The sequence below is a fragment of the Macaca nemestrina genome, chromosome 1 (genome assembly GCF_043159975.1).
Source record: "Macaca nemestrina isolate mMacNem1 chromosome 1, mMacNem.hap1, whole genome shotgun sequence".
Taxonomy (NCBI): Eukaryota; Metazoa; Chordata; class Mammalia; order Primates; family Cercopithecidae; genus Macaca; species Macaca nemestrina.
The window spans coordinates 139,735,934-139,757,810 of record NC_092125.1 but is presented as its reverse complement, the minus strand read 5'-3'; the positions used below and the strand labels follow the sequence as shown (position 1 = coordinate 139,757,810).

At 34.3% G+C, this 21,877-nt stretch overlaps 1 protein-coding gene across 8 annotated transcripts in view; it reads left to right on the top strand.

Annotated features, from left to right (window-relative positions):
• LOC105485406 (formin binding protein 1 like) overlaps positions 1 to 21,877 on the top strand; it is a 123,949-nt gene that overhangs the window by 87,215 nt on the left and 14,857 nt on the right. For 4 of the 8 annotated variants that reach the window (XR_011612221.1, XR_011612176.1, XM_071077388.1 and 1 more), the window contains 7 exons: positions 342 to 500; positions 5,076 to 5,090; positions 8,114 to 8,223; positions 10,883 to 11,015; positions 11,389 to 11,483; positions 13,315 to 13,463; positions 14,993 to 15,151. Coding sequence is in view for 6 of the 8 variants with exons in the window: in XM_071077388.1 (XP_070933489.1) it covers positions 342 to 500; positions 5,076 to 5,090; positions 8,114 to 8,223; positions 10,883 to 11,015; positions 11,389 to 11,483; positions 13,315 to 13,463; positions 14,993 to 15,151 (820 nt within the window). In the remaining 2 variants the exon portion in view is untranslated. Of the gene's footprint in view, positions 1 to 341; positions 501 to 5,075; positions 5,091 to 8,113; positions 8,224 to 10,882; positions 11,016 to 11,388; positions 11,484 to 13,314; positions 13,464 to 14,992; positions 15,152 to 16,446; positions 18,699 to 21,877 lie in introns of those variants that run through there. The other 4 variants (XM_011747747.3, XM_071077407.1, XM_011747749.3 and 1 more) reach the window with 4 other exon arrangements.

Genomic DNA, 21,877 nt, shown 5'->3' with positions numbered 1-21,877 from the left:
CTTGACAAGTACCATGGTAGTGCTAATATTCTAGAAATTAGAAGAGAATTTTAAAATCTAGGCCATATTGCTTTCTTTGACAATATAATGTGTGTACTCTGTATTTTTAATTTGTCCGATGTAAAAAGTAATCAAGTGAAATGGTACATTTTAAAAAGTAAATTTGATTTTTTTAAATGATAGTTTTGGGCAAAACTATGTTTACTTTCTCATAATATTTTTACAGAAAACTTTATTTGAGATTTATTTTGTGAAAAGTATGTTGCCAAAAATAGAATTTTCATTTAGGAAAAAACTATGCACATTTGGCTTATTGATTCCTTTCTTTATTTCCATATTAGCCACAGTCCCCACCCTTAACCCCTACTAGTTTATTCACATCCAGTACTCCTAATGGGTCCCAGTTTCTCACATTCTCCATTGAGCCCGTGCATTATTGTATGAATGAAATAAAAACAGGGAAGCCCAGAATTCCTTCTTTCAGAAGCCTCAAAAGAGGGGTAAGTTTAATAATGGGTTAAAATGCATGATGGCCTATTGTGTGTGTAGTGTGGCTTTTAATACTCTCCACCCTCATTATAAGGCTCTCTCCTATAAATACACAGTTTAAAAACACCACAGAATTAAGAATAGCTGCCCTCAAGTTAAAAACAACTCCTCTTTATAACATTTGAAATGCTCAACCATAAAAGAATGGTATTATAAAGAGGGTGCTGGGTACAATCATATTTTAGCTATTTTTTTGTTTATGTGAAATCATATGTTCACCATTGTCTTGTAATGTATTTACATTTTTAAGACTTTCAGTAATTTGTCACTGGAGTTACTCTTGTAATAATTTGTCACCAATGCTGACTTCACCTGCCAATTTTATAAAGTATTATTTTGTCGACGATAAAATGTCAAACTCAATTTTAATTGCCCTGCTTATTTTCAGATGTATAAAACACAGTTTCCAATAGTTAAAAAAATTAAAGATAGGCATTTTAAATATCAAGATTGTTGTAGATCAAATTGAGATAATATATTAGAAGGTAGATTGTAAATTGTAAAGCCTACAAAAATACTAGATATCACTGAGTAATGTTTACTAAACTGTTGTTTAGCAACAACTGTTATACTACTAATAAATACATTAGTGTTACTTTACTGTGTTAGTGAGGTAATTTTTCTTGTTTATGTTTGATTTTAAGGGTGTGCTTTTAATATTAATAGCCTGTAATTTAGACTCATTTATAAGATTTGTTTGAGCATTTGTTGGAAGATTTGAAAAACATAGGTTTGTTAACCCATAGATGAGAAATCAGTCTGTCAGTGCCATAAGAAGCCTAACAACAATAATCTAAAGTTAGGTTGTTTCATTCTTCCTTCTTAGACCCTTCCCTCCCTTCTTTTCTCCTCTCTTCTCTCTCCTTTCTCCTCCTTCCCTTCTATTTTTCTTTCTTTCTGTCTTCAGATTGCATTTTGGCCTCCTGTAGAACAAGACATATTAGTTTAGGGACAAGATTATATCTATGTTGCCTTAAAACATTATGACAAACTTAACTAATGTAACTAATGCAGCAGAAATGTCCAAGTGTGTTATGTCTTTTTTTGGGATTCTTTTTTCCTCCAATGACATGAACTTCTTTGCATCTATTTTACCTAATTCTATGTGTGGATGGTAGGTAATTGATGACATTTTGAAAAGTCCCTGTGGATGAGTCTGTATTATAACTACAGGCATGCCTATAATCACTTCCAAAAGCTCTGAAGACTTGTTTGAAAGACTTTGAGAAATCATATTTGGGATTTCTATTGCCTCAGTTATGAGGCTAGAACTCATTTCTATGTTGCTTCCCTATGGCAGTTTATTTACTACTTATTTTTAATTTTAATTTTTTTTTATAGAAATGTGTTGTTGCCCAGGCTGATCTCAAACTCCTGGGCTCAAGCAATCTTCCCACTACAGCCTCCCAAAGTTGTGGGATTGCAGGCATGAACCACCACTCTTCTGGCAATTTAGACTACACTAAATATTATGTTGTTACGTAAATCATGAGAAATTACCATGTAGTAGTCACGTTTTTGTAATCATTTGTATATCCTACATAATGAGTCTACCAGGCCCAGTTAAAATAGTCATATTTTACACTATATAGTCATAGTCATATTTTTCACATATAGTCATAGAGATGCAACATAAGTGTAATTCTAAGAAAAAAAGAAAAAAAAACCTCAGGCAATTAGAGCTATGAGCCCTGGACAGAGAAGCTTAAATATGTGTCATCTTATTATTATTATTTTTAATAAGTTTGTAGGTAGAATTTTACAACTGTAAAACTTAAAAGCGTTTGCTTATTATTTGCTTCTCACAAATTATAGATATTCATAAGTTATTTTTGTAGGGGCCTAGTTTTAGAAGGCTGAAATCCTCTCCCAGATTTATTATTAGCTACCATTCCGAAGAAGAAAGCAGCATGCAAGATAGAAAATATGACAAACCAACTGGGGGTTTAGAGGACAGAGCAGGGAGGAAAGTGGATTACAACTTTGAGGTTGAGAAATTTTTTTCTTTTGATTACTGTTTGGTATTTACTAGATATGTATCTCAAAAATTAACCTATAGAGTTTTTTTTTCCCACTTAAGAATTTTCTCAATATAGAAAAATTTAAAAAAAAGGAGGTAAGCTTTAAGTAAGCCTATTTATATGTTTTTACATGGGGTTTTCAGTCTATTAAAGATTACAGAACAAGTCTAGAGGTTTCTTAAAACCGATGAGTTGTACCGTTCAGTTCAGAAACTCTTGTTTTGTGCAATATTTGCTGCACATTGCTTTTCCTAAATAACTTCTTTAAAAAATTATGATTTTTTTCTTTCTTTTCCTTTTCCTTTTTTAAAGAAAAACTGGTGTGTACAGAACCCAATATAAATTAAGGATATGAAAAATGTTATCTTACACCAGTGTTTTTGAGTTTGACAGTGGTATCAGCAGATCTTTTCTGAGGGAGGAAGGTCTATAATTTCATTCTGTGACATTAAGTTCTAACTGTTAATGGATATTTGAGGATATACTTGAACTTAACTACTTAAAAACAAACTAATAAATTTTACTCTATTGCTACTTTATTTGAGTTTTATTGGATACTATTTTTTAAGTTATTAGCAATGAGTCCAGGTTTTCTCTCTGAATTATTTATGACTTTATAGACTTTCCGAGACTTTTTTCTAAGCTTTTATCTCTCCAGAGTAGTTCTCATGAAATTTTGTCCTATGTAAAATGAAATACACCTAATAATTGTAATTGCCTAAATGATTTCCTTTTTAGCTCTCTTGTGTTTATTAAATGTAGTTGAGTATATGAAATTTTCTAGTTTATGAGTATATAATTGTATATGAGACTAAGATATTTTTGTGTGGAACCTGTATTAGTTTAAAACCTTACACAGAATATATGTCTACTATTTTTACAAAGAACTTGAGTTTTGTATATCCCCAAATCTAATTATCAGATTTCCAATTGATAGTAAGACTAGATTAACAAACAGCTAAAAATTTTGATATTTCAGCTATAATTATCTTAATGCTTTCTCTAAAAGATTAATATAGAAATTGGAAAGATAATTTGAATCACTTAGAAATTTCGCTGGTGAAACTTATCAACAGATAAGTCAAATTCAAATACTTTAAATGTTTTGTTGCTTGTCCTGTATATAATTTCGTTTAATAACATTTTTGAAAGACCATGAATATCTTTCTTTAAACCTTTTTATTTCCTTACCAGGAGTTTTTTCATAGCAAAGTAAATTGTGGTTTTTGTTTCTCAAAAATACTGACAGTCTAAAGAATGTTAAACTTAATTTGGAAAGATAATGCATAGCAGTGACCAACTCATCAGAGATAAGGGGTAGATATTTTTGTCAGATTATTTATTAAAATTCATTCATATTTTTAATGTGAATTTTTTACCTGACATCTCCCCAACACCTTCTCTTAAAACATCATGATTTAGAAAACAGGGAAAAGTAAAAATTTTAGAGGCTGCTCACCAATTGAGATGAATGTGAAGATTAACTTTATAAAACTCTGTTGCATATTCTGGGTCACCGTGTGTGTGTATGTGTGTGTGTGTGTGTAGTTGGGATGCTAGATAGATGCTGTGCCAGTTGGAGAATCCTACTGACCCACAAAATGTGGGAGATATATCCATATTCATATTCATATCTATATCTATATACACACACATATATATATACATATATAAAGTATTGTTATTGTATAAGAGCACTATGGTTGGTCTCTTCAGAATCTGTGTCATTTCATATTTTCAGAAAGAATACATTTTAATCAGTTTTCTATAAATTGAAGTTATGTTTTTAGTGTTATTCAAGCATATGGATTTTAAAATAAAACCTGAAAAATAGAAGCTGTATTTTTAAAGCAAAATTCAACCTATATATTTGTATGTATTAGGAAATGTGTATGGGAAACTTGAATCTGGATAACTCACTATTTTGAAAATAATGTGTTTTTAATGTATCTCTACATTTAAAAAGATCTTAAAATGAAAGTAAAAATGTTCCCTCACCTAACCATGGTATATTTAAATTCAAACAGTACTTGGAACTATAAAAATGTAGATAATAGTGTTTTCTTTAATGCACTGGAAAGAACATTCTATTTTTTTAATATTTCACGTAAGATTTCTTTTTAAATGTCTAATCTTAGAGCTCATATTCACCTTTTCAAATGTTAGTAATTTGAGAATAAACTGCTATAGAAGTGAAATCCACTTACATAAAATTCACTTTAAAATAAAATGCATGATTACAGATAGAATGTTTATTTTTAAGTTTTAGTTAAACATAGAAAATATCTGCCCATTATCAGTGTATGCTTTTTTTTTTCTTTTTTTGCAAGTAATTTACTTTTCCAAAATGTGCTTAAAATGGTTTTTCTGGCATAATTGTTTGAATTGTGAAATGTATGTGATTTATTTTAGTATTGTAAAAAAGAATAGGCTATTGCATCTTCTGTATTATGGTTTCCTGTGAATAATTTACCATTTCTTTCTGTTTTCCATTGAACTATTCAGTGGTCGGTGAAGATGGTAAGCCTTATGTGCTGATCTATATACTGTGCCAACATTAAGTAATCTCAGAACATTGTTTTGTTTAATTCAAAGCAAGTGGTAAATTACATCCCACGTTTTCACCTTGTGTGTTTTTTCTTTTTATAGTTTCATAGTCCAGCATATGCCAGTACTCTTGATGTCATAAGATTAGAAAATAATGTGGTTAATTGTCATCAACCCATTAAGTTCTTAAATGTCATTGAATGGAGTCCTTGTCATGTTACAGAAGAGGGTAAAATTGTGGTTAAACATTTTTTAAAGATTACGTGGTAGAGCCACAGTTTGTTATGCAGAAGGAAAATTTAGCAAATATTATTTTTCTTAACAGCCTTTAAAAAAATCATATACATTTGATTTGTAGTTATATCACCAGAATCATTAGATTTTTCCAGAAAGAAAGAAAAATTTCCTGCTAGTATCATTATGGAGTTAGTCGTTGGTTCTTCTGTACTATTGAAGGAGAATAGAAGCACATATGATCTAAATATCCTGTGTGTGTTTGGCAGGCAGTGGGGGCGGTGGCAGAGAAGGTGTGTATGGGTTTGGGATGTTCCTTGGTATGTTTATTTCAAACAAATTAATGGATCTACATTAGGAACTAACCCCAAAATTATTGTGTAGGAAGCTACTGAAAAATAGATTACTCTTTTTTTACACTGTTGGAATCAGCCTTTTATAAATTCCTTTGTAGTAAGAGAGGTTGTTAAATGTCCCAGAGGTCTTCTGAACATCCATAGGAAATAAAGTTAAGTTTAATTCTCATATTCTATATAAGAATAGGGTTCTAATATCAAATGGGATATTCAAAATGTAAGTGCCTCAGTATTTACTGTTCATAAATTTGAGAACAGGGTTTGATAAGGGATATGTGGAATTCTGGCAGATTTACTTGTAGATTATTGTGAGTTTATCATAATTTTAACAACAAAAAACCCACAGTATGTTGACATGCATTTCTTCATCTTATTCAATACTTTTTCAAGATTTTAAGAAATATTTTTTAAAATATAAATTAGGAAGTTTATTTTTGGCATATATATGCTAGTTTTCAAAACTTGTACTCCTTGTCTGTAATCCCAGCTATTTGGGAGGCTAAGGTGGGCGGATTGATTGAGCCCAGGAGTTCGAGGCTATAGTGAGCCATGAGAGCTATGATCACTCAACTGCATTCCATTGTGGGCAGCAGAATGAGACCCTGTCTCTACAAAAAACCTTCAACTCCAAATTAGATAAAATACGACAAATTTATGTTACAAATTAACCAGTAAATCTAAAGGAAATCAACAAAGGAAATTTCACTATTGATTTATTTAGGTCAGATTGGGTTGATTGAGATCCTTGTTTCTAGTGATTGGTAAATGAAAAAAAATAAAAAATACTTAGGATCCCCTGCGTTTTTCTAGCAAGCTTGTTGAATATCCATAATGTACAGGCCACTGGGGAAAGAGACTAGGGATTCTGTTATTAATTAAATTTTACATTTAATTATAGCTCATCCTAGGAGTGAGTTTTCTCTTTTCTGAAAGTAAGTGACTCATTCTTACACATGGTGAAATAAAGCTATTTAGCATATGTTACAGGCATAAGTGGCCCAAAGAGCAAGAATGTATTTGTTTTGAGAGCTCCTTTTAGCATCACTTTAACAAATTGAATATTTATATGCTTTTTTCTTTTCTTTTTTTTTTTCTTTTTAAAGATGGAGTCTCGCTCTTGTCTCCCAGGCTGGAATGCAGTGGCGCGATCTCGGCTCACTGCAGCCTCTGCCTCCCGGGTTCAAGTGATTCTCCTGCCTCGGCCTCCCGAGTAGTTGGGATTACAGGCGCCCACCACCATGCCTGGCTAATTTATTGTGTTTTTGGTAGATACGGGGTTTCATCATGTTGGCCAGGCTCCAGGCTGGCCTCAAACTCCTGACCTCAGGTGATCCACCCGCCTCAGCCTCCCTAAGTGTTGGGATTACAGGCGTGAGCCACTGCGCCTGGCCTCATATTAATATTCTTAAAATAACCATTTTGAAAAGAAAATGAATAGTGATAGGCATCATCAATTTCTGGAGTATATATAAAGATTTAAGTAATATAGGTTTATATTAAATAGATTCAATAGTTGCTAATATTGGTTCTGTTGTAATCTGTAATAACATAAGTAACTGATTAAAATAACATTTAAGGGAAAAGATGTCAGTTGGATCAGATGTTTACATTTAGATACTAGTACTTTTTCTTAAATTGCATAGTTTCTTGAATATCAAAATTTAAAAAATTTTTCAGACATCAAGGATCTTTCCTAAAGAAGGATTTTATCCTTCTTTCAGTAACAACTGAAGTATGTTATTTGGTTTACAAAAGGTTAATTGAAAATACACTCTTTGTTGGAATATAGTTTCTGCTCAGTGGATAGTTCTGTCTTTGGTTTTTAATGACCAGGTATGTTTTGAATGGTTTAATCAATCGTTCAAAGACTGTATGTAGTATCAAAGTATATTTCATTAGATTGTCTTTGTGAGGTAAGTTTCTTAATTATATTCATATTTTCAGTTTGAACATTTGTAACATTCTGAATGTCATGGCAATGGGTTTTATTTGGAAATGTTGTGATATGTTATATATAAAACAATACCCTGTATAGACAAGAAATGTTATGTGTTTCCATTTTTTTGTTGTTGCTGTAAGAAGGTTTACATGTATTCATTATAATCTGCCAAGATTGGAAAGTAATGTGATACTACCTACTGGTTATCTGTATCTGGGTATGATTTTACCTATTCTGTTACATGGTTTTATAAAATGAATGAAATTTGAGCTCTTTCTTCAGTACATTGTTTCATTAACATATACGCATAAACACACACATCTGTGTAGATTTTTTTTAAGGGGTTGCTTGAGGCAAATTTGAAATTAAACTTAAGATTGGTATGTATTCTTATTTTATAGCAGGTATATTTTAAAAATAACGTTTCCTGAAAATGTCCGTTATAATGATTTAGATTCTCTTTTCAGGGCCCAGCACTAGAAGATTTCAGTCATCTGCCACCAGAACAGAGACGTAAAAAACTACAGCAGCGCATTGATGAACTTAACAGAGAACTACAGAAGGAATCAGACCAAAAGTATTATTCCTTTAAGTTTTCTCTATCATTATTGCTTATTTTAGGATCTACTTTGAGTGACACCCTTAAGTATGATATACAGAAGCCTTAAAAATCATATGTACCAATTGAAATATCTTTTGAGAGAAAATTATACTCCTACCCTGGAAATTTTTATGGTTACCCTGTCATAGGTTAGAGAATTTCCTTGGTTGCAGATTTTTATTGGATGCTAATAGTGTATATTTATGCCTTCATTAATTTGCAAAAAATTTCTCAATGTTTTATTGTCAAGAGTAGTTTCACCAGCACTAACCACCTGTTGTTCTTTGATACATTTTCATTTTGCTTTTATATGTGAATTGATTTCATTAGCAACCTGAGGCTGTTTTGTATGTAGCAAAACATTTGGCAGACAGTGCTTGATTACTAACAGCTTCATATTTGTTCACACATAGGTTTACTTTTTTATTTCATTTTTACAAGAAGTTTCCTCTAGTTTAATTTTTTTTAATGGACATAGAATTATATATGATAATTAAAGTGTTATTACAGTGAATTGGTGACTTGCTAGATCTTCACTGAGGATAAAATTGGAGCTTAAATTGTAGCATGAGAGATTGAAGTTTTGATGTTAAGAATTAGTGTATCAGATATGAAGTGGCGCTTAATCATATGAAATATTGCAATACCTTTGATTCTCATTCACAGTAGCTGTGTTCTGTAAAGTCACTGTGAACCCTGAATTATGGAATATTGAAACATTGCTCTTGGGGAGATACAGGGTTAGGTTCTAGGTAGCCACTGGTCACAATGTTTCCATCAGCTGATTGACACACAACCTTTTTTTATTTGTGTTCCTGTGCAAAAACACCTTATTTCATATATGATGTTGATTTATTAACTTTGAATTTTTTTCTGATAGCACTGTAACTCATGCTTGAACAAAGCTTATCTAAGACATGTATTTTCTCTGTAAGTAATAATATTACGTCCTTCTTTTGCTTAAGAACACTAGACAGCATTTCATTGCCATGCTTAGGGGCTATTTTAAACACCAAGATCAACAAAAAGCACAAAAATGTGAGAAACATTGCACTAAATGAGTAGACTGCAAAAAGGATACATGTCCAGAATATGAGAATACAAGCAGAAAGGCCAGAGTATTACTGGTTTGACCTCAGCTTGGAACCTGAATGTTACCTCTGGTGACTCAAATTTTTCTCAGATATCTCCATGTCCAAAACAAGAATAAAGGCACAGAAATGTTAATGTTCTTGCCATGGCCTGGAATTAGTGCTAATCCAGAGAGACTTGGTTCAAAATTATGTGGAGCATAATAATAGAAGTTGAGGATGAAGAAGTATAGGACTTGTGAAAAATTCTGAATGCTTTTCTGTGGAGTTCTGTAGGTATTACAGTCCCCAGTTATTGAGAGAAGGGGTAACATTATTAGCTCTGTGTGCTAAAAGATAATTGAAAGCTGTATGAAGGGTAAATAGTATAGGAAAGAGATTGGAGGTAGAAGACTTTAACAATATGGGTGAGAGATGCTGAGGGCCTAAATTAAGGTATGGCCATGGGAATAGAAAGGAGGAATAGATAAAAGAATCATTTCAAAGCCAAAGTAGGTTGTACTTTTCTCCTGATTGGATGCTGGAGAAGAGAATACATGGAGGAAGCTTAGAAAAAAAAAAAAAAAGAAGGCTTGCAGCTATAGATTTAATTGCAACAATAAGAAAAAAGTTTAGGGCAAAGATAAAGATTTTGTTTATGTTGATTTTTCAAATGTGAAAAGTCCATATTGGAAGTGTCCAGTTGAGTTTAGAAATATGAATCTAGAGTTCAGGAGAGAAAGAGGTCTGGAGATACGCATTTGAAAATCATCTGAACATAGATGATATTAAAACAATTAAGAGATCATCCTCAAACAAGACTGTAGGAAGAGACGCGAAGAAACCTTTGTCATTTTATGTAATACACATTTAAAGGTTGAACAAAGGAGGAGAAAGAAGCCAGTGAGGGAGATTATGAGAAAGAGGAAAAAGAAAATGTACCCTCTAGGAAGTCATGAAGGAAAAGAGTATTGAGGAGTGTTAGTCAATAGTGTCAGATGTTAGAGTCAAGAACAGCTAATTGAGGCATAACCGATTGTGATATGATTAGAGAATAGGAGGTAGGTTGAGAGGAGTTGGCAAATGACTGACTTTGGGTGGGGGCAAGTTAAAGCTGCCATTTCTATTTCTAGCAGAGGTGAGTGGGAGGACAATGATGATGTATGAGCTAAGGAACACTGTGGAATAGTGTGGCTGAGTTGGAATATAATGAATTTGATTTGGGACATGACGAGCTGAAGAATGTTATTCTAGCCCTTGATTTTGTGTGTGTGTGTGTGTTTGTATATATACATCTAAATAAAATTCCTTGTTTAGAAAGCAGGAAATAAGAAATGAACTCTGTTCTCTTTTGGTATTCCGATTGTCTTGATAAATTACTGACTCTATATATGTTATCACCTTTATGCAAATTGTCTTTAATCAGGTCGTGTTAGACAAACTTTAAAAGATATGACTCTACTTAAGATTAAGCTGCGTATGAGTCCCCAGAGTCAAATAAAACTCTTTTATCTGGAAGCATATGAAGTTAATATTTAATTCTGTGGTTCCCTTCTCTTTTTTAGAGATGCACTCAACAAAATGAAAGATGTATATGAGAAGAATCCACAAATGGGGGATCCAGGGAGTTTGCAGCCTAAATTAGCAGAGACCATGAATAACATTGACCGCCTACGAATGGAAATCCATAAGAATGAGGTAGAGTTGTTATTCAGCAGTTGTCAAGATAAATTATTTTTATAAACTTCATTATGATAGATTGGTTTTTCTTAGAATTATCTTCAAATGTTTATATTTAATGTTAGGGTTTATGATCTAAAAGTGTTATTGTGATGTGTGTTATTTAATCTCCTTGAAGTTTTTTATTTAGACCTTTATATAAAATTAAATATTTATACTGTTTTTTTGAATCAGCTATAAAGTTGATCATTTGACCAATTTGGAATAAAGGTTTCACATCTCTAAGAATTACATAATTATAAAAACAAACACATTTTAAATGTAGAAGTATAACTTATGAGCTTTTAAACGTATTTATTGAGCTCAGTTGTTTGCTTATTTTTTTTCTAAGGCTTGGCTCTCTGAAGTTGAAGGCAAAACAGGTGGGAGAGGAGACAGAAGACATAGCAGTGACATAAATCATCTTGTAACACAGGGACGAGAAAGGTCATTTTTTGTATTTTATTTGTATTTCTTCTCCCCAAAGTTTTCTCAACCTTTTGTCCTAAACTTTATACAATTCGTTTTTTTCTTCCAAATTTAACAAGTTCAGCTTTTAATAACCTCAGTCTTTTGAACCTACGTAATTTTCTTTAGTGACAATTACAGATGAAGTAGGAAAGTTCATCTTGCTATTCAATCCTAGTTTGTCACGCATCCAAACACAGAGCTAGGAACATAGAAAATTCTTGGAGCTACAGTCTGAGGGCGTAGGCTCCTCAGGCATTGGAAGGTTTCTTAAGGTTCAAGTGGAGTTAGGGTCGCTTATGCCAAAGAAAAATTTTGCTATCAAATAGCTCAGAGTTTTGTGAAGAAAAAAAACACGTATTGTTAGTTTGGACCAGAGCTTCCAAAAGACACTTTGCTAAGTTTCTGTACCACTGGGACATTTCTTTCTTGATGTATTGTATCTTTTTTTCCAGAATAAAAGTCCGCAAATTAGGATTCATCTTAGAGAAGAATGTGAGCGGCCTAGTAACAACTCTTAGTTTTCTACTTAATTATAGTGTAATCTAAGCAAGTTCATTTTTAATGCTCCCTGAATCTCAATTTCCTGAAGTATAAAATGGAGGTTAAAACATCCACCCTTTAGGTTTGTTAGTATAAAAGTAAATAATGTACCTAAAGCACCTAGTAGTAAATAGTGGTAATAATAGTATGACTTCTTGAAAGAGTACGTATCTTTAATCTGTCAAGAGATACCCACAAATTACTGGTTTTTGTTATTAGGTAAAACTCAGATTAAAAGGATCTAATTTCTTTGGCATGTGTTATTTCTCTGGCTTCAGGCTTACTGAAAGTACTGTTAAAATCTAATTCTGTAAAATTTTCCATTATTAAATCTAATTCAGTCATTTGATTCTTCAGCAAAATTATTAACATTTTTCTCTGATTTAAAAAATTTTAAGAAAAATAAATTATATTTGTATTACCTGCTTTTTTGGATTTTTTAAGTTACCAACTTCCCTGTTACCATGATTAGTTGGAAATTTACTTTATGTTTTATTTTAGTTGAGAATCTTCTAATTTTCAGTGACAGAGTGAATACTTTACCCCTTCTGGCTTAAACCAAAAATGGACTTCATTGGCTGACTTTAGGGAGAGCTTGATCTAGGAGCGCAGATGTTATCCCCGGGACTCGATTTCTGTCCACCTCACAGCTGTGCTTTCTACTGTGTTGGCTTAATTTTAAGGCTCCAAAGCTCTAAGTGAGTATTCCTGCAGGTTCAAGTCCAGTAGAAAAGGGACAGAGTGAGTTCTCTTCCAAGAGTCCCAAGCAAAAGTCTCTGTGCATTTCTTACATCTGATTAGGTTACAGGACTTCCTGTGAACTGGTCATGCAGATGCTTGCTCTGATGGCCATTCCAGATCCAGAATAGAAACAGTTCAACCTGAAGCTTGTGAACTAAACATAGGTCTGCATGGGTCCCCTAAGGAATTTTAGGATGATAAACTTGGGATGATGGAAGACAAGTGTCTAGAACATTTTTCTGTTTTATCTCTAGACCTGGTGACAGTGAGATGTATTTACTGAATAATACTTTGTGCCTAGAATATTGTAATCTTGTAATTTTTTTATTTCAGGAAATTCAGCAAAGCAGCATTTTGTATTAGAAGTAATTTGTATACTCGACGTTTGAAAAAAATAGGGCTTAAGTGGAAACCGTGTCATTAATATTTAATTTTTGGAATTGATCCTGAGGATATCAATTTATAAATAATCTATATAATTCTCATGTTTATGATACTTGATCAGAGATAATTTTTTGTTTTACAGTCCTGAGGGAAGTTACACTGATGATGCAAACCAGGAAGTCCGTGGGCCACCCCAACAGCATGGTCACCACAGTGAGTTTGATGATGAATTTGAGGATGATGATCCCTTACCTGCTATTGGACACTGCAAAGCTATCTACCCTTTTGATGGTATGATTTTCTTAATAATATTGTATTTGATAAAATTGGTTCTTTAAAAGTATTTACATCGAGTCACTCACTGTAGTGTCCTTATTTAAGTAATACACGTTGTCAGAAAATTATCCCATTTCTTTAGTATGCATACTTTTGTTTTAACTGTATTATAAATGTAGATATTTTTCTTCCATACATGGAATTAAAAGGAAATTACCCATGTTACTAGCATCCTAATACAGATTATTAATTAATTATCAATTTTGGTCAATGCAGAATTTTCACCAGAGTTCTTACTAATGTGTACATGTCCTAAACAAAGTTGAGACATCTTGAACATGTAGCCCAACCCAGGAAGCGGGATGCTGGTGGATGCCACTTCATGTTCTTCCTCCTTGTAGCTTACTAACATTAAGAGACAGGCACGAGGCATAGTTAGCTGAATGCCATCATCATATACTAAGTCTGTAGGCCACCTGTTTAGATGAAAGTGGGAGAGAATGTAGTAGCTACTGACTGTGCTATCTCTTACCCCATGAAAGTTGAAGAACAAACTCTGGAAGGGAAGTAAGGCACTGAGGCCCTCTCCTGCAGATTTTTAGTTCCTCTTTCTCCTGGACTCTGAAAGATACTCTCCCTCAACTAGCAGGAGAGCTGAGTAACACTTTCATAAAAAAACTGTTGTAAAATGGTGCTTGATTTAAGGTCCTTCTCCCCACTTCGTGTTGGTTTAAAATTGAGCAAAGTCTCTAGTAACTTCTTATTAGAAAATATATTAAATTTAAGACCTTGCAACCAAGTGCAGTGATGTGTGCCTGTAGTCCCAGACACTTGGGAGGCTGTGGTGGGAGGATTGCTTGAGCCCAGGAGTTCGAATCCAGCCTGGGCAGTAAGACCCTATCTCTAAAACAAAACAAAACAAAACACAATACTTGCTATAATGTAATCTAGAGAGTCGGGAAGTAATTTAGCACATGTTAAATGAAGATTCACTTGTGAAAATTGTTACTGCTAAGCAGGTTGGGGGTGGTTGGGGATAGAGAGTAAAAGAGTTGTGTATGGCCATTCTGTTTCTACCACCTCTAGAGTCAAACCTGTATTTTTCTCTGCTCTCCCTTCAAATGGTATTTTTTCCTTCTTTCTTCCCACTCTTTTGCTCTCTAGTTACTATTTTCCTAATCCATACCTAATGAATTTTTTTAGATAGTAAGACACTAAAATTTGGGTAAAGAGTTGGAATAGTGACATAGGAATTAGAATACTCTGTCAACTCATGTAATGTCACTGTGGCTCAGTTACCTTCATCTGTTACATGGGGGTGATGTTATCCAGCCCTGCAGGCTTATTATGCAGCTCAAATGGGAGAATGAATATGAAAGTGCTGGGTAAACCACAAAGCATAATAGAGATGTTGCTAATGAGAATCAGTAGTTCCAGATACATTGAAATCTAATAGGGTTTCATTGTATTTTGTGTGTTGTATTTGTAACTTTAAAAAAATATATCACATTTCTTAAATTACGCTTGTGAAAACTCTCATCTAGGACATAATGAAGGTACTCTAGCAATGAAAGAAGGTGAAGTTCTCTACATTATAGAGGAGGACAAAGGTGACGGATGGACAAGAGCTCGGAGACAGAACGGTGAAGAAGGCTACGTTCCCACGTCATACATAGATGTAACTCTAGAGAAAAACAGTAAAGGTGCAGTAACTTATATCTAAAGTAACCAGGCACCTTTGTGCCGTGTGTGACATAGAAAGAGTAACATAAAATGAAAACACATTCAATAGGTTGAAAAAAATAAGAAAACTTAAAGGGCATCCAAGATTAATTGTTCACTATGTGAGCTGAGTGTAGGCTTGATCTTGTGAATATTACCACAAGAAACATTTTGTGGCACTTTACTGTTTGAGTAATGTTGGTGTGAAGCTTAATTGATGCCTTTTGCTTTATGTCCTGCTTAAGTCTGTGTGAAGGATTTGTGTTTTTCTGCCTTACAAATAGAATTTGATTTATTGGGCAGGAATTCATGGATAGTAATGCTCTCTGCCCCCTTTACTTCAGAAAACACAGTGACTATAGTGAATTTGAATAAGTGAAACTGCTCTGAAATGCCATGGAAAGCCGACTCCCCAAAGAGTGGTTTCTTCTAGGAGTTTGAGTTTGTAGCTACAGTTTTCAAGAAGAAAAATAGTAGTTGGAAATTTGGTAAAATAATAAAATCATTTTCATTTTCTTCCCTTTTCTTAACTTTGGTTTCCTAAAGGAAGAAAATAAACACGTAGCACATAATCTATTTAAATAGATTTAAAGAGAGTTGCAAAATAAATCTCCTGGTCTAGCTCTTAGGTGAATAAAAGAGATTTTGTTTGAGACCTTAAAATATTTTGAGGTTAACTGGTAATTTTCAATAATTTACAGGCTTCTTTCCAAACTAATCTTATACTTTGTATGTTTGATCTTGAAAATATCTTTTGGGAAATACCACTTTAGTGATTATTTAGCATTTAGCGGTTACACAGAAAAATACATAGTTATATAGAAAAATACACATTTGAAGATAGAGGAAATGTTGAATGGAGGGGAAGTTTTGACAGATTTTATTTTAAAGGAGAAACTTTTTGACTATCTGGGTTAAAGGAAGATACGTATACCACCCTTTAGGGCATTTTGTTATTTTAGCTGAATCGTTAGTTATTAGGATAGATAAATTTTTCCAGTTAATTTCAGCAAGCATTGTTGGAAACACTGTGCAGTCAAGGACTGTGCAGTGCTGGTTATGTGATCACACCCTAAGTCGGTGTGGGGAAGTAAAGTGAAGAAGCAGTAAGATTGGTTTTTAATTTTGCCTATGTTTTAAATTCTCCTGGTATTTTCAGTAGCTGACTGTAAAATGATTAGAGACATTTGGGACAGGCACTTTAAACTGAACACCCCTTTTGGTTTTACCAAAGGTCTTCAGTAATTGTTCTTTTCTTTTTCCTCCTGGACTGCAGGTTCCTGAAGAGGGTTTCTGAGGAAATGGGCAAGATGTTGAAGGAGGTTACATGCAGCTGCTTTTGGGGGGAGGGTATTAGAGTTGTCAGGCTCAAAGAGAGTGAGAGAAGCAAGTTGCATGAGTGCATGTAGACATGATTATTTTTTACTAACTTCATTAGCATTTCCATACATTGTTTTTAAAAATCATACCAACCCTTAAGTTCTTAGTTCACAGTTATTCCCACAAAAGAAAAAGCCAACAATAGTGTACCATTTTTCTATTTATTTTATTGCTGTCTAATCAATAAAGAATGCAGAGCTGTCAAAAAATGTGTCTTATATTAGCGTCCCAACAGGATTGTCTCCCTCCCAGCTCTGTTTTAATTGGCTTTTAGACCCACTATCTGTCAGATCCTTGCCATCTGTCAGTGTCTGCCTGTGCCACCTCCGTGCTTGCTTAACATCCTGTTGCATGTCTAGAGTGACTGAGCTAGATTTTTCAGGCATGTCTTTAGATTCCCTTGTTCTTGTCAAAGCCTTTGTTTTGTTTTACATTTGTAGTGCAAATCACTTTGTCAAACATCTCTAGCACTAATGTTTCCATCCTAGTATTTGTGCACACTGCTATAACTTCCCCACTGCAAACATTCCAGTTTTGGCATTATGAAGAAGTAGCCTGTGAACCTGAAGTATTTATGATAAGAAAAAGAAAACATCTCTGCTGTAGCCTACAGCCCAGTTGAAAGAACTCTTTGAAACGTGATACATCTTCAGCACCTCAGTCTGGGAAGAATCTATAGTCAGCACTGAAATCCTGGCATAATAAACACAGAAGATACTCACCACCTCAAGACAAAGGACTGTTGTCAAAAGTCAGCTGCTTCCATTCAAATGCTGCCTTAAACTAGAGTGCCTAAATCTGTTGATTGCCAACACTACCACTACAGTATCCCACAAAGGGCTTTATGTGTCAGCTCAGTGCGACCTCCTTTAACTCTGCAGCACTGCTGCAGCTACCGATGTAGCCTCGGTAGGTGGCTATTAGAGCTCTACCACATACAATGGTGCATCTTCAAATTTATGCATCAAACTAAAGACATGTCCAAGTCCATTTTACTTTCCTCAGTGTTTTTATGAGAAGTTTTATGGACCTCCCCCAATTGTCTTTTTATTTGGGGTTATGACGATCATGTTTGATAATTACAATGATAGTCTGTTTCCACGTGATGCTTTTGTTTGAACCTGATAAAATTTAGTGAAACTTTGTAATGATCTATGTGCACTTTTACTTGTAAAATGGAATTTCTGTATGTTTATACTTGTAAATAGGATTGTTGTTAGTGCTCCTGTTGCTCATGGTGTCCTGCCTCGCATTTGTGATTCTGTTAATGACTTGTATCTTAACTAATTTCTTAGTGGTGTTGTAATAGGGAGATGGGGCAGGTGGGGGGTTATTTGTACCACTGAATCTTCATTAATTTGATTCTTTAATGTTTTGAGGGGAGAAAGAACGTGAAATGGTTTGTGTATTATTGAATTTTAAGCAATATTTTAGAAGCTGTGTGACTGCTTTAATAACTTTTTCCCAGTGTTATTTGAATCATACTACCAGTTATACTAAAGCTAAATGACAATTGTGTGAAAGTTACTGCCTTCATAAGATCAAGTCACCACTCTTACACAGCTGACATATAGTGTATTACCTTTGCAGCTAGTAAACTATAAAGTTTAGATATTGAATCTCGTTACAGGGTTATTTATATAATGTGACATTATTCAGTACTGACAGACTACGTGAAGTAGTTTTAAAATCTAGTGCTATTTTTATTTTAAAGGTTAGCAATGAGGAGGAAATGTGATCTGGCTGTGTTTGTCTTCTGTACAAAGCCTGAAGTGCTTATGGTTTTTTGGCTAACAGCCACAGAGGGCAAAGTTTAAGACTATCTTGTAAGGACTAACTGTTCTTTTCAAGCTACTGTTTGTTTTTCTAAAAGCAGGATTTGCTTCCGTAGGAGGCAAGTTCCTTGACGTGGAATAGTGCAACCTGTATATGGGTTATTATAATAGGAAAGACATTTGTACTTGCACAGTTTAAATCATTCTTAAATTTTGAACATGTGAATTGTCCCAAAAAATCTTTAATTTTTTGGTAATTTTTACTCTCTTTGTGCACATGTTGATTTCTTAATGGTAAATCCTTCATTTAAAGATAGTGTTCTCTGTTGAGAATATTTTCATGGAATAAAACAATCTTTTCATGGCCTGTTAAGGTGTTTAGTGTGTGATCTTTCATTGCTCTGTGAACCAGAGATGTGATGATTTTGTTCTTGAATGTGCCAAGTCTCAGGTAATACAGAGTAGATGACAAATTCCGTAAGTGGGACAACTGTTTTTTTTTCTTGCAAAGCAGTTTTGGAAATTTTATTCTAATTTTGGTTTCTCTAAGCTTTCCTAAAGGGGGAAAAAAAAGTTCACTGTCTCTTTAGAGTGAATTTAAATTGCTTGCAATAATTTGGATTTATCTTTCTTCTCCAGTAGCTGTGTTGCATAGACTTTCCTTTTACACCATCTATCCACTGCGTCCATAAGAACTTTCCTTGTGCCTCATAGCCCAGTCTAGCCACTACACGCTGGACAGCATTTCCTGTGCTCTGGCTTGATTCCTGATCAGTTACAACACCCAAGTCTTCCTGGCATTTCAAAGCATGGGAAGAACATTTGCCATAATTAGTGACATATTATCTGTAACTTCAGAAAGTCTAATTTCAGAAGATTCACCTTTTAAAAAATGGAAATATGAAACTATGACTGCAAACTTTTAGAAACTCAGAAAAGGGAATAAAATTCAGGGTAGATGCTGAACAATGAGAGGCTGTGATTGTTGAGATGAAAATTTATAGAGATCAGTCCCAAGTTTGGAAGTAGGAACACACAAAACAAAATAGTAGGAAAATAGTGTCAATTGTTAAAACTTCAGATGGACAGACATTTGGGGTGGGGAGCGCAAAACAATGAAAAAGGCTTTTATTATCGAAACTAAGATCAGGGAAATCACATCCTATTTGTGAGGGGCAGATAACGTCCTTATAACAATAACAACAAATGAAAAGGTTCTCCAGGCTCATTGAAAGGGATTTTATTTTGAAGAACGAACAGATTGTAAGTATTATCTGAAATACTTGGGACGAGAAGTGTTGTTGTTTTTTTTTTTTTTCTTTTTTCTTTTTTAATATTTGCATTAAATACTTACCAGTTGAGCATCCTTAATCCCCAAATCCAGAATTTTCCAGTCAGCATTTCCTTTGAGCATCATGTCAGTGCTCAGAAAGTTTCAGATTTTGGAGTTTAGAATTTGGGATTCTCAACTTGTATTAGCTTAGGTTTAAAAAAAAAAATGCTTAAGAAACAATGAACTTACTTCTATGAGTTCCTATACCTAGGATCAATGTATTCTTGAGGATAGTCACTGTCAGGAATTAGGGAAACTACAGAAAACATAAGAGGCACCAAAAGATTGGGGAATTGGCAAACATACATTTTGAAGAGTAAATTCTGAGAGAAGTTGGACAACCACCCTTGAAAGTATTAGATAATGTTAGCTTTTAGGGGACAGTGTATTGGGCAACTGACTGAGGTTCCTAAGAATAAGCCATTTCAAAATAGCCTCATTTCTTTCTTTTGATACAAATGGGGGAATTCTAAGACACAATTCGTGTCTTGCTTTCAACACAATTTCAGTTTGACAAGATTTCTCACTTGTTTTTTGTGAGCTGTAACAGCACTGTTAGGGAGAATGGGAGCATTTGATGACCTGATTTGGTAAACCCAGAATCTCCACCCTGAGGAGTTTATATGTATATGTATGTTATGAACCATTATAAGATAAATGTATCACCCAGTTTAACAAATAGAATATTACCAGGTGGGTGCAGTGGAAGCACTGTCTGAGTGTGGAGTGAGACAGATAAAAACTACAAGCTTCCAATTCTGGCAAAGCAAGATCAGCAATCCCCAACCATCTTACTCCCTCTCACCCTTTTCTCCATTCTTTTCTATGGCTGAGAGCTCCTGCCACTGGCTCTTGGCATATAGCCAGCACCCAGATGGTGCTGTGCTGATGTAGGAGGTGAGATGAGGGTAGGAAGTGAGATGGTGATCTGTTGCCTGTCCCCTCTCTTCAGGTGCCAGACAGTGGATAGTAAACTAATGATAACGATCAGTTGAATGGGGGAAGTCACTGGAAGAGTTTGCAGTTCCTTGTGTCAAATCACAGGGGCGTCGTTTACCTGGTGACAGCCATATCAAACAGATTATACCAACCCATTTGTTTTAAACAACTTGAAAATTATTAGTGATTGATAAATGGTTGGTGCTACTTCTATCACTTGATAAAGTTTTATGTAGTTTAAAGAAAATGAATTGATTTGTACACTGATTTATATATTTATGATTTTAATATCCCATTTATCAAATATTTAAAATATTCAATTGTATCTTGAGACTTGGCTTTTTCACTCAACATCATTTCTAAGATTTATCCTTGTTTATGCATAATTTTATTGTGTATAGTATTCCATTATAAAAGTATACACAATTTATCCATCCTCTTGTTGATGGACATTTGGGCTATTAGTTTTGCTGGTAAAAATATACTGCTTATGTCTATCTATGTACATGTTTGCTGATTTAAGAGTGTCTCTAAAATCTGTACCGAGGAGTAGAATTGCCAGGTCATCGTTATAGTTTTCATTACAATTTTAGATTCAAGGGGCACATGTTCAGGCTTATTACGTGGATTTATTGTGTGCTGCTCAGCTTTGGACTTCTAATGATCCTTTTGCTCAAATAGTGAACATAGTAACCAATAGGTATTTTTTCAAGCCTTTCTCCCCTCTCTCGCTCCCCGCTTTTTGGATCCCCAGTGTCTATTGCTTCCATCTTTATGTACATGTTTATCTAATGTTTTGCTCCCACTTAAAAGTGAGGACATGCAGTAGTATTTGGTTTTCTGTTTCTGCATTAATTCGCTTAGGATAATGGCCTCCAGCTGCATCCATGTTATTGCAAATAATATTTCATTCTTTTCCATGGTTGTGTAGTAGTCCATGGTGTGTATGTATCACATTTTTTTTTCTTTCTTTTTTTTTTTTTTTTTTTTGAGATGGAGTTTTGCTGTTTTCACCCAGCTGGAGTGCAATGGCATAATCTCGGCTCACTGCAACCTCTGCCTCCCAGGTTCACGTGATTCTCCTGCCTCCGCCTCCTGAGTAGCTGGGATTACAGGTGCCCGCCATCACACCCAGCTGATTTTTGTATTTTTAGTAGAGACAGGGTTTCACCATGTTGGCCAGGCTGGTTTCAAACTCCTGACCTCAGGCCACCTGCCTCGGCCTCCCAAAGTGCTGGGATTACAGGCATGAACCACCGTGCCTGCCCACCACATTTTCT